The sequence below is a fragment of the Calidris pugnax genome, unplaced genomic scaffold (genome assembly GCF_001431845.1).
Source record: "Calidris pugnax isolate Ruff unplaced genomic scaffold, ASM143184v1 scaffold274, whole genome shotgun sequence".
NCBI classification, from domain to species: Eukaryota; Metazoa; Chordata; class Aves; order Charadriiformes; family Scolopacidae; genus Calidris; species Calidris pugnax.
This window is the reverse complement of record NW_015091009.1, coordinates 255,406-268,833: the sequence shown is the minus strand read 5'-3', so window position 1 is coordinate 268,833 and position 13,428 is coordinate 255,406. Positions and strand designations below refer to the sequence as shown.

Genomic DNA, 13,428 nt, shown 5'->3' with positions numbered 1-13,428 from the left:
AATAATTGGAATAAATTCCCATGCCCCCCTCCTCTGTTGCTGAACACTTCCAACCTTGGACAGTTTTTTTCTCAGAATGTTTTATAACTATTGTTCTCTTGGTTTGTCTGCTTTTGTTGCTGAAAGTTAGAAAATGCAGGATTTAGAACTTTCTTTTTTGTGTCTATGGATAGCCATAAGTACATGGTATTTGTTACAGCGTCTTTGAGGGTCCGTGTTCTTTCTCTTTCTCTGGCTAATGACACTTCTTTTACTTTTATTAATCCACAAAGAAGAGTCTAAATTCACTTAGAAAATAATGTTTACTTTTCCAAAGTCCTGTGCAACAGAACAATATTAGTTGCAGGAATGGTCAGGGAGAAAAGGTGCTGTCCTGGTTCTGCTGCCTGGGTCTCTGCTGGAATCTGGGCTATCTTGATGTAGTGTCTCCGTCGTTCATTGTCTTGTTTCTTTCTTTTCTTTGTGAAATGGTTTTCTGATTTCTTTTTCGCCGTTTTACGTGTTTCTTGTCTTGCCCCTGCCTTTCCATCATAGTTCATACATTAAGCTATGAGGCTATGCAGTGGAAATTCTACAAAGTTTGGGGTTTTTTTTTTGGGGGGGGAGGACCTAGACAGAGTGGAGGTAAATACCCTGGTGGGGTACATATGAGGCAAAAATGGACAACTATTTTGTAGTTGCCAAATTTTATGCAGATTTAGTTCAGCAACATTTTTGTGGCATAAGCAAATAGTCCTTCTACTCCAGCTAGAGTTAACAGAAAAAAGTTATTTAAAGGCACTCCATTTTGATGTTTGCCTTTGCAGGTCAGTCAAATTCAACTGCTTCTTTTCAATTTCTCTGCCCTTCCCTGATATGTTTTTAATCCCCCTCTTTCTGTGTTAGTCTGTGCCTCCATGTCGAAGCGCCGTTCAAATCCCTGTTGCCTTCTACCCCACACAAAAAATGCACAACTGGGATGAGCAGTTGGTGCCTCAGACTGTTCACCCGCAATGAAACATTCAATGGAGTAGAATTGGGTGGCACGAGAGGATTTTACTCAAGAAGAATTCAGCATTTAAGCTCTGTTTGAACATAAAATGTCTGAATAGTGCTGTTTGAGTAAGGGTGGTTTGGGTATCTATAAGTGAAGAGGAGAGCAAAGGAGGTGAGCAAATTCTAAGAATTTTCCTGCGTGCTCTTTTGCGTGATCACCAGCGGCCAATTTTGTAAATTTAGTTCTGTTGGAGGAGTTACTCTTCTGCTTGAGAAAATCTTGTTAAAGTCAGAAGGATCTGACTACAAAGAACAGTGCAGGCGAGGTAAAAGAGACCGCCAGTGCAAGGCGGTAGAGATTCTGGCCCTGCTTTACATATGACTGCTTTGGGTTTATATAGCTTTTTTTTGTGCTCGTTTTATTTTACTCTGGGCTGTCTAAGTATTTCTCAGGCAGTTAACTCCCACAGAATGATTACGAGGCTTTATTTGCTGTATTTTACAAACAGTCAGACCGAGGAGCTGGAAAGCCGAGTGATTTGTCCAAAATCTATGCTAAGGTCTGTAGCGCTCTGATTCAGAGCCTCCTGCCAGTGTCCTCCCTAATCATCCCGCCGATCTGATTTCGCCAGCTCCAAGCTTCTCTGGCTTTTCAGTATCAAGTTCCACTGGTAGGACTGCCTTGGAAAGCATCTGGGTTTGATTCGCTCGTATTGCGCAGTGATAAGCGTTGCCTGCAAGTTGATCAGAAAATAACGTGGCTGGTAAACACCAGATTCCACCTTTCCTGAATGATTAGCTGGCTTTTTGAAGTCCTAATGATTTTAATTTGGCTTGGAGTCAGTGAGTAAGAGTATGCAAAGCCTTAGCCAAAGTACCTATTTATTTATTTAAATTTTATCAGTGCGTATTTCTTCAAAGAAGAGAACCTATCTCTTTGTCTAAGGTCTTTTTTTTATAACAGTGTAAATGTATAAATGTACCAAGTAAATCAGCTTAAATTTTCTCCATTGTCTCGTAGATGACAGCAGTTAGTAGAAACAGTGTTTTTCCTTGGTGAATAGGGTTTACAGAGTATTCCTGACTTGTAGGAATGATACTGTCTTTGTTCAGTTTCATTCTTTTTTTTTTTCTTTTCATTACAGGTTTTTTTAAAAAGTAACGCGGCTTGTTTTCCCTACGTTTGTTCTCTCTGTTTTCATAACACAAGATTGTTTTTATTCCCCGAGAAAAGGATATGAATAGATTAATGATTTGTTTAAAATGTGAATGAAATTTTTCTAGACACACAAATCGCTCGCTCTGTCTATTCATCTTCTGGACTTGGCTGTTTAAAACTTGCCAAGGAAGAATAAATTTTCCCTTTTTCCCTCCCAGGTTCTGTGGAGGAGAAAGATTGCCCATGTTTGTGGCTGTTTCAGATATTTGCAAAATTAATGTTAAAATTCGAATACCACAGTAATATAAATTTAAAAAAAACCCCTCTAGTCCTCTATTATAGTTCCTTATTTGTGTTAATGAGGATGCTTTTTTGTTTTCTTTCTTAAAGAGTGGTAACATAATGCAGTGCTATACTGAAAAAAACCCTGAACTTATTCAAGGCACCAGAGATACCCTGTGCTGTGGCACACCAAGTTAGTTATTTTGTTGAACCATATATGATCGATTAATTTTTTTGCCTTTTTTAAGGAAGCTGTCCTTAAATGTGACGGACTGTAGTCTATAAATGATGGCGATTAAAATTATGTTTGTAATTAATCCTTAAATATTCACATTAAATGGGATAGGACAGAGTACACTGAAAAATCAGCCTGGGCGCAAGTATTCCTTTGCAGATGAAATACTGCATCCGTTGTATGTTTTTAATGACTATATATTGCCTTATGCAATATTACTGATATTTTAAATTTTTTTCCACTGGCACTTTCTCCAGCACCACACCAAACGGTGGTGGAAATCGCTTGCAAAGGAAACTCGTAGCGTAAGCTGGGTGCTCTAAGATGGGAGCTTTTGAAAACAGCCGATAACTTCTTGTAGGTTTCTGCGCATACGATTTATAAAATGAGATGTAATTATGCTGCTGTTGTTGTTGTCTGAGTTCCTTTTCCATTCAAATGCCACGTACTTAATTGAACCGGAAGGGAAGGAGTGGGCGCCTTTTCCCCGGTGCCGGGTCCCCTGGTGTCAAACGAGCCCACGGCCATCTCGGCGCTGTGGGATTTTCACACCAGTGCAGGCAAAGGAATCCACTCCACTGCCCTGCTTCACGGGGGGGTTCATCATTAACAGGGGGGTCCAGGGCTTTCTGGAGACCTGCCCAGCTCTCGGCCATCGGGACATTTTGCTTTAAGGGGTAGCAGCACGGGCAAAGCTTTGCACGTTTGAAAGTTTCCTCAAAGGACTTTGAATTTGTGTCTGGAAGGTTATTGGAGTTTCTTCTTTCCAGCAGAAGTTTGCAAACTGTTTTTGTTGTTTTGGAAGTTGTCCTCATAATACCTTTTATTCATTTCTTCCCTGAAATCAACAGCTCCAGTTTTTTAGATCTTTTTTTTTTTTTCCTTGCAAGTATGTACACCACAATTATGTCTTGGTTATGAGTCCTTGAAGTCCCTCTGTTGTGGCAATATCTTTTTCAATAATATGTCATGTGCATTCAGTTCTTTATTTATATAAGAACAAAAATTTTTTTCTGAATTACTTTGTTTTCTCACATAACTTCTTTTTCTTTCTTTTTGGTTTTTTTTTTTTTTTAACTTCACTGCTCCTACACATTGATGAAAGTACTGAACTTTAAGACTGATACCCAAATCTCTTTCTTGAGTCAATACCATTAATTTATAAGCCAGTTAAGTATTTGAGTGTATTGCGTTTGTCAATATTGACTTTTCCCTGCTATTGTGTTTCTTATTCTTTTAGGTTAGTTAAGGTATACGTGAATCTCCTCTGGTCTAGACTTTCCCATACATTTTTTGTGTCATTTGCAGGTTTGTCCCTTCTTTGGTAACTCCTTTTTCTGGTGCTAACACATACATAGCTGCCACGTATGCCAGAATGATGTGGTTCCCACTAGATCCCACCTGTTTGGCTTTTCCACAAAGAAAAACGTGCTGTTTATTTCTGATCTCTGTTTTCTGTCCCAGGTTCTTGAAAAATTTTTGTCTCTTGTAGCACAGCTATTTCATTATACCAGATACCTTTCTGGAAATCCTTATAAACCATTTCTCCTTTGGTTTTCTCCTCGTGCATTGAGAATTGTATCAGGTTTGTGACATACTATTTACTTCTGCTAAAACCGTGGAGAACAAATTCTACTGGTGGTCTGTGTGTCTTCTACTTGTGTTTTAATGATTGTTTTGACTGAATTGCTGTCTTCCTAAATTGTATATATGCTGGTCTAAAAGTTCCCTGAATGATCCTGTAAGGCTTTTCAGAATCTAAGTGCAATATTTGCTACCATGCAGTCCTTAAATAGAGTCACTAGGATAAGAGTAGTTTCTTAGAGGTTCAATCAGCTTATTCTAAAATTCTAATATTTTTGATTGTATATGTACATTCTGTGGCTCACTGACTTAATGCCTTTTTAACTTCTCGGTTGTTTTTTCCTTCTCCCCTCCTCTCTTTGGGTACCTACGTCCCTGGTGGCATCTCATCTTTTTTTATGTAGAAAGAATAGGTTCTACGTATCTTTCTAACACGTAGTTGGCAAAAACTGATGCAAGAAATTGTTTATCTTTTCAGCAACACCCTCATTTTCTTTAATTACATCTTTACCTCCTCTAATCCAAAAGACTTACTTATTCTCCCTCAACCATCTTGGTGGTTATTGCGTGGTTTTTACCCACAGCTGTTTACTTCAGAGCCCATTTTAGCCCTCTTTGTTTCTTTCTTACACAATGAGTCTTATAATCTGCTTTGTTGGCTTCACAAACATTGTATTTCCATATTCTGCATAACTTTGCATTGGATTCCTATAGGTGGAATGGCTGTAGGGCACTCTGAAATTGTACAACAGGTCTATAAACTGAAAAAGTGTGGTGCTTGTTGGAAGAGAACTTATTTCATTTTCAGGATACAAAATTCATCTTAGCACTTAAAGTGCATACATTCTCCCCTTGCTTGTAGTCTCTAACATTTGTTTTTCAATTTCTTATGTTAATATGTTGGTTTCTGCTGATTTAACAGGTTTTGGATGCGGGAAGACTGAAAGAATATGGTGAACCTTACATTTTGCTGCAAGAGCAAGATGGTTTGTTTTACAAAATGGTGCAACAAGTGGGCAAGACTGAAGCAGCTTCCCTGATTGAAACGGCAAAACGGGTAATTTTAGAAGAAGTGATAATTAAGTTTGTCTCTGCAGATTGTTTATCTCAAGTTAGCATATTCAGTGTTATAGTAAGCCTTCCCCTAAAGAATCTGTTGGCTTTGCCAGGCAAAGGCATCGTTTTCAATGCTTTTTTTAGTGGGATGTACACAGACTTCTAAATGATAAATGTATTTATATACCCGGAGTTGAAAGACTGTTTGGATTTCTTGCATCCTTCTGTTTATACACAAAACAGTAAGTGTAAATGATATATGACATACTCACCTGTGCTGGGTGTTGATTTTATAAAAAAAACTTTCTGTAAAACATGCTAAGGTTGCAGATCCCGGCATTTCTCTGTTATTTCTGTATTTTTAAAAGGGCCCATCAAACTTTAGTTAGAGGTTCAGTACCTGTGCTTTATGTTATGGTCTCTGGGGATGTGACATTCTTCTTTTGGGGGACATTCTGGGGACATTCTTCTTTTTGTGCTTTCTCTTACTCCATTCTTGCATCCTTGCTCTGTTCTGCAGATAGGATGAGCAGGGCCCAATTAAGAAACAGATGTTAAATGTTTTGTTGCCTCCTTGTTCCCTACAAGACTCTGTGGCTGGTTTACTGCTTACTATTCAAATCCTATTCTGAGTACGGAATTATTAATGTAATTGTGAGCACTCCTCTGGCAATCAAAGTGTTTAATCAATGGATTAATTTTCATAATATGCCTCCGGGGCGAGGCCATATCATCTCCACTTTTCAGAAGGAAAGCTGAAGCAGAGATAAGAAGATAAAAAAATGACCTCTGATTGAGGAACTCATTTTGACTAGCTTTTTGGCTTGATGTATTTTTTCTTGATAACTTACCATACAGGACATCCAGAGGGAGGTTTTATTTCTCTCAATGCTGGTGAAGTTTCAGTGCTGCTTCAGTTCAGACTGGCAGAGCTCAGTTTAGCAGCAACTTGCTTCATTGTTGTGTAACTTTAATTTCAGCATGCAAGTAAGGAGGCATTGATATTAGGCACAAGAGAGAACCAGAGAGAGCCTTTTCAAGACAAGAGGCAAAGGTCTTATCTCTAACCTCTGTGCTGTCCTCAAGTTGCTGGAGGTGTGGAGCAGGGCTACGGGAACACAAACTCCAGACTCTTCCCTGGGGAAGCAGGAGAGCAATAGGCAGGAAGCAACACATAGAGACAGGAAACAAAATGGCAGGCGAAAATAGTAAACCAGATGAGTCTCCACAAGTTGTTTAAAAAAATGAAAAAATACGCTGCTGTCATGGAGGATATTTTACTGAACTTCTTGAAAGTTAGGGAAGAGATTTCTGTGTCTGTTCATATTCTTAGGAATTTTTTTAGAGCTACTAAAATATTTTTTTCTCTTTTTTTTTTAAGAGTTTTTTGAGTGAGGCTTTGTATGTAGGAGCATACACTATAAGTTCATGTGTAGCTCTAATTGCAGAACTGAGGAAACAGCTTTGTCCTTAACTAGACTATGTAATGAGCCCTGCTGCCTTTCTCCGTTGCTGCAATGCAGCTTCTTATATTTTATTACTAAAAAGGAATGGTTTAGCCGTGTTTGGGGTTGGTTTTTTTATGGCATGTGTATGACAGTGTGGAGGTTATATATATGTTGTTTAAAAGGATAGCTTCAAATTCATATGACCAGTGTTTGTCTGCAAAGTGAAGGGCAGCTTCCTAAGGCTTGATCCTTGGAGTGGCAAGAGGTGAGGCTGCCCGGCTGTCGTCTGCAGAGATTTAGCCGTGTCATGCCGTCTCTTCTGCCTTCCCTGCAGCCCTCCCCAGTTGCACAATTGCATTCAAAGATAATTCAAAATATATAAAAATAATTGCCTGATGTTACTTGCCCATATAGTCATCTGCAGTTACCACATCAATGTTATGTGATTTTGTACAGGAAGGGAAGAGATCCAGGAACCAGTGTCTGCTGAAATGTGGTTTGATGAAAAAGTTTGCTAACTCCCAGGCTAGAAGGCAGATACAAGCTTTAGCATCTGCCAAGAATGCAAAGCATGGTGCTTATCCACACTCGGCCCAAAAATATGGGAATCGAGAGACTATATCTCCAGTCAGCAGCTACCCAGCAGCACAGTTACAGTCCTTTTCTCTTCGAAGGACTTGGATGTTAATTCAAGATTTTCATTATTGCTGTCCCTTGTGCTTCCTGCATACTCTGAGCGGAGTTGCTTAGTCAGAAGAGCTGATTCTGGTGGCTTTTCTTTTGACACTAGTAAGTCTGTTACATGGGTTGCTGTTGGTCTCATACATTCCTGCTGTGGTTACTAAGAACTGTTTTTATGAAGAACAGCTTTTTTTTTTTTCTGTTGCTGAAAAACAGCATGCTGCACATAAAAAGAAAGGGTAATATGGCATATATACATACTTTTCAAAAGGCGTTACAGCGTGTTGCTAAGTAAAATGGGTTGGAATGTGGCCACGCTTTGGCAATGATTATTTGATTTATTGCGTTTTGGACCTGAATCTTGTGCAGAACAAACTTGTTGTAAGAGCTTCTTTCAGTAAGGTGAGACTTTAAATGCATTTTCTGGAACAGTGTGGATTCTGCCTATGTCCTTTAAGTGCAAATGAAGAGAGACTGCACACCTTTAATTAGAAGACTAATTTGGACAGCCTAATTTTTAAAAAGATCTCGTGGCCGTCTTGGCTGAGCGTTGCTGGAGCCTTAGCTCAGGTTTCTAAATTGATCCAGCGCTCCTATTTGTGTGTGTCTCTTGGTCATTCAGTATCCCCATTTTTTTGTGCAAATGTTGAAGAAAATAAGGCAGGCACGGCTCAGATTGGAGACAGCTGAGTAGGTATTAACTAACCTGGGAGCCTGACTGCAACAGAGTTGTGCTTGGCACCGTGAGGCCGTCTCCTATGGGAGAGTGAGAAATAGTCATCAAACAGTTAAAAAGGGAAAATAGTGCTCAATTATTCAGATAAACAAAAGTTGGTGTGTGCTCTGTGCTTTTTGGCAGCATTGAGAGAGGCTTTTCTGCAAGCTTTGGTGGCATCGGGGATAGGGCTGGTTTTCTGTCAATCAGGTTTTGAGTACTTAGAGGGGGAAAAATAAGGGTGATTTTATTTTAAAGCAATGACAGTTGTGTAAATATTAAAATACTAGGTGTTATCTTACCTCAGCAATTCCTTTTTTAAAAGGTTGGCAGCGGAAGAAACTTGTAGAAAGACTTGGGCATTTAATATCTTGAGGGATTGGGCTCAGGGGAGGAATTGCAATGAGACGGTTGAAAAGCAGCTGCCATTTCATTACGTCTCTAGTAATGTGCCAAGGTTTTCTATTAACTTTCAAAAAAAAAAAAAAAAAAAAGAAAAAGAAAAATTCACATTCAAAAGCTGCATTAAAAGTATGACAGAGGTTTATGTTTTAACCCAGGCACGGGAGGGGGACACACAACTGGTGCTGCCGTCCCTGCAGTGTGTGTGCAGGCAGGCACCTGATTAACTTTCCTCCCTTGCATCCGATGGTGGCTGGTTACTGAGGAATGCCTCTTAACGGGGCTTCCAATTCTTTTGTTGATTCAAATCAGACCTTAATATTCTTTGAAACTTGTAAGGATGCATATATATACCCTGCGTTAGCCTGGGCGCACAAAGGACGACAGTGGTACTTACAGGAATGTTTTTATAGAATGACTATTTCTTTTTTTATCCAGCGTGTCTTACACATGTATTCATGTATATGAAAAGGACATTATTATCAAAAAACCCTGAACTTTGTTGACAAGACTCTCAAATATAAATTGGAGAAATGTTTCATAAGCTGTAGTCAAAGCAGTCTGACTGTGAGACCTAACTCGTGACACATGTCAGCTTCAGAAAGATATTTTCTGTTTTTAAAGACTCAAACAAAACTTTTCACATTCTTCTTTGAAAAAATTGCATTTGAAGTCCTTTTTCACCCAAACACATTTTTAGATAAGAGCACACAAGTCTTGACATTATTTCATTTTGTTATGCGCATCTGTCAAGGAACAGAGATATGATACAGCTACTAAAAACTGATGATTGTGGAACAGTGAAACTTGACAGCATTTCATTTCCTTTATGTTCTGATTATACATTTATCAGGAAACCTGTATCTCTTCTAGTTGAGCTAGAAATTGGTAGAATTCAGGAACTCAAAGGCTTGGCAAAGAACTGTCCTATTATTTGGTATCATCTTACATTTTAGAGAAGTTGCTTGGTTGAGTCATTGTTAAAGCTTTTGCTTCTTCTTTCATTATTGTGGTTCGCTATCCAGAGATCACATTTCTATAGGCCCTATAACTGCTCTGCAGCACAAATTAAACGCTGGGATATTTCATACATATACCTCGAAGTTTCAATGGTTGTCAATCATAGTTTGTAAAATATAGGGATTACAACCTGATATTAACATCCAAATCCATTGTGTTCATTTTATGTGTGAAAATGAGAAACCCTTGTGCAGACGCAAGATTTCACAGCTTCTTTGTCATCCTGTTTTTAATTTATCTCCATGTTTTTGAGCTAGTAAAATGATTTTACTTATCAGTTTAATGCGAAGTGATAAAATATATCTATTTATCTGAATCACCGGAATTTGAGCAGATCTACAGGTTGTGTGGGGTTTTTCTCACGCTCTGTTATAATGTAAGATCATATAGTAATTTTACTAATTTTTCAGTTACACACAGTTACCGAATGCCACTAACCTGAAGTTCCTGTTGTGGTTCCTTAAGGATATGTATTTATCTCTACCGTATTAATTTTCTTTGAAACTGGAAGGTGTTTGTTTCACAGTCACTCAGAGAATCTGCTGTTTTCTCCTAGGTGTACTTCAGTAAGAATTACCCAGAAGTCGTTCAGAACGGTCAGCTGGCCACGGATTCCTCCTTGGATCCTTCCTCAGGATTGTGCATCACCGAAACGGCACTGTGATCCCTCGTAACCAGACCTGTTTTCCACAGAATGTAAACCTGAGAACAGCTGAACTCACTGGCAAGGTTTGCAAGTGTCAATGGGAGAGGAAAGGGAGGGGGCGATTCTTTGCACTGGACATCCTTCCTATTTAATACTGAGAAGAAAATTTTTACTGTCCCTCTTTTCTTTAATTTCAGTGCAATATTGTTTTCTTTTCCAACTGATTGTGTTTGTATTGCTAAGGAAATTAGGCAGACTCGGTTTTTATTTGAAAGTTACGTGGTAGGGATCTCTTTTATTTAAACAGGTGCAGGACACCTAAAAGGTCTAGGGTGCATATTTGGAGTTTATTAAAAAAAAATAATTGAATGTGTCCTTTTTCTCTTTTGGAAATATTTTGAGAGCAAGCAAAACCAAAATTTCTTTTCAGTGTGACTTTAGCACAACAGCTATGTCTAAACAGCAGATTCACTAGTGTACACCTTAGTTGTCTAATGGAGTTGTCCTTCTACCTGTCACAAGTAGCTATGCAGGTTGGTAGAAAAAAGAACAAGCCAAAAACACTTTTTCTTTTTGATAGCAAAAAGTACTATATACTTATTTTTCTGATAAAAGATTCAAATACCGCTGTTCAAGATGAATGTAAATATTAGTTTTATTTTGCTAAAATCCAAATGCTGAAAAATCAATCTCAATCTTCTATACTTTAGAAGAAAATTACCGCATTTGCACTGAAGAAATATTTAAATAATTTAACATACATTCCTCTTTTTATCCAGGTTATCAAAGAAAAAAAGGTATTAAAATAACTTGAGGAAACGTTTGAATGACATGTCATTATACCTAAATACCGTGTAGTACAAAGTTATCTTCAGCCCAACACATTGAAATGTATACGTTATTTGCATTTATTGTGCCTTAATATTTGTGCCTTCAAGCCAAAGCTGTAACTGCAGGGTACACAACAAATTCATTAAATGTATGTTAAAAATGTTTAACCTTAGTATATTTAAAGTTTTGCATCGGGGGTTCTGTTGAACTCAAGCTGTTTGAAGCTGTTGCCATCCTACCACAGTAGGTAGGAAAGTACAACCTGTAGGTTTTGAATGGCTTTTGCTGGCAGTGAGAGAGAGAGAGAGAGGTTTGATATTCCTGAGTTATGTCCTGGTTCAGCAAAGCACTTTAACACAAAGGCACTAGTATATTTAAAGTTTTGCATCGGGGGTTCTGTTGAACTCAAGCTGTTTGAAGCTGTTGCCATCCTACCACAGTAGGTAGGAAAGTACAACCTGTAGGTTTTGAATGGCTTTTGCTGGCAGTGAGAGGAACGCAGTGAGAGAGAGAGAGGTTTGATATTCCTGAGTTATGTCCTGGTTCAGCAAAGCACTTTAACACAAAGGCACTATTCCCGTGCTTAAAAAAAAAAAAAAAAAAAATTTAAAAAATCAAGTGCTGCGCTGCTTCAGATTTTTTTCACGTTTAGTGAGATATCTACTCTTTGAGGTCTGGTAGAAAATTAAATCTATTCATCTTACTGTTTAAAGAGCACAGAAGAGACTAAAAGGCAACGGATCTCTTCAGGACATGGAAAATACTGTGCTGTTAGAAAAAACCCACAGCCTACTGAAGATGCTTGCTCTTACCTTTGTAAGACAAATGTTATTTACCCAATGTTCACCCAGTGCTCTAAAAGCAAGGCAAACATGAATCTTTCTTATTTCAAGCAGTTCAACCAGCAATTAACTGATTCAAATACAAAATTACTCTCTCCTTGTCAAGAAGTAGAATGAGGCCAAAGCCCATGCCTTGGCACAAGGGCTCATCTAGAAGGACTTTGTCCTGCTCAGGGGTCAGCCCAGTGGTGAGAGGCTGGTGGGTGGCAGAATCCCTGCGGTGAGGCTCAGAGCCTTGCTGTCCTGCTGTCCAATACCAGGAGAGAGGAGAGGACCTCTTACTACCAGCAGTGCCACCAGCCAGCTTCCTCTGGTGGTTGGTGGTGGGGGAAAAACAAAGATCGGGTGGCCCCTTTTTGCTGGTAGCATTCTCTTCTGTTGTTAGCAGGAGGTTACAAAAGTGAAATGCTCTTGTCCCTGGCTTGCTTCTGGCAGGTTCTGACACTTCTTCTGTGGTGCGTAGCACCTTACATTATAACAAATCCCACTGATAGCAGTGGGACTGAGCTTCATGCCGTGATGCACAGCGCAAGGCTTGTGCTACATCTGGTGCTAAATAGCAGACTGTCAGGGACAACTACCTGTCCTCAAAGCCACGTGGCACAGATTGGCTCACGTAAGAAGTGCTCATGGCTAATCCTCCTTAGAGCACACCAGCCATTCCTCAAAGCCACGTGGCACAGATTGGCTCATGTAAGAAGTGCTCATGGCTAATCCTTCTGAGAGCACACCAGTGCACACGTCTGCTTTTCTGTATCTCTTGGCCCTTGGTCTTCTCTGGGCTCATGCAGTCCCGCTGTGGCCTTAGCACACAATTGTCACCTAGCGCTTTTTGTTTAAGTTTGTTTTCCTTTTCATTTCAAATTGCCTGAAATAAGGATAGAGCTATTCTGCAGCTCAGGAGGGTGATAATTGCATTGCAGAGGTATGTGAAGACGTAGAGAAGTGTTTGAGTATACATAAAGTCACCTGTGATAATGCTGAGGGACTGTGTAGCATGAAGGAAGTTCAGCCTTGCACGGTCTTGTCTGTAACTGCCTTTTTGGACGGGGTCTATGGTCTGAACCATGCCCAAACTCTGCTCAAGCTTTGTCGTGGAGAGACCTGGCTGGAATGGTCCGAAGCAGAGCTGGGGTGAGCTGACCAGTAAGGCAGTCTAGACACTTAATGGAGTCTGATGCTTGAGCGCATTTGTTTACCTTTTTTATTGAGTGGTTTGGACATATCCAGAGTCTAATTGTGTTTTACAATAGTGAATTATTTTGTTTTCTATATAGTTAGTTCTTACAAGAGAATAAGTATAGTGTATAATACACTGAGACTTTTAAATACTCTAAGAGAACAGTACGTTCTCCTGGCTATATACCTTGAGTTTATTTTTATTTTTTTTTATCAGAACCAAGGAGATATGCATGCGTAAACCAAGGGTATAATTACAGTTTTAGTTCATTTCAGCTCTGAAATGAATCTATGGTAAGTTATATTTCAGAGCAGAGCTCCAAAACGCTGGCTGCTGCAGACTCACTGGTATGAGACCCTGACAGATCTAGCT

At 39.2% G+C, this 13,428-nt stretch overlaps 1 protein-coding gene across 1 annotated transcript in view; it reads left to right on the top strand.

Moving 5' to 3' along the window:
- Nucleotides 1–11,687, top strand: part of ABCC4 (ATP binding cassette subfamily C member 4) — a 151,388-nt gene extending 139,701 nt beyond the window's left edge. Inside the window, exons 30-32 of the mRNA XM_014955633.1 lie at nucleotides 5,158–5,292; nucleotides 10,114–11,344; nucleotides 11,551–11,687. Of these exons, the coding sequence (XP_014811119.1) occupies nucleotides 5,158–5,292; nucleotides 10,114–10,221 (243 nt within the window). The 3' untranslated portion in view covers nucleotides 10,222–11,344; nucleotides 11,551–11,687. The remainder of the gene's footprint in view (nucleotides 1–5,157; nucleotides 5,293–10,113; nucleotides 11,345–11,550) is intronic.
- The last annotated feature ends 1,741 nt before the right edge of the window (nucleotides 11,688–13,428 follow it).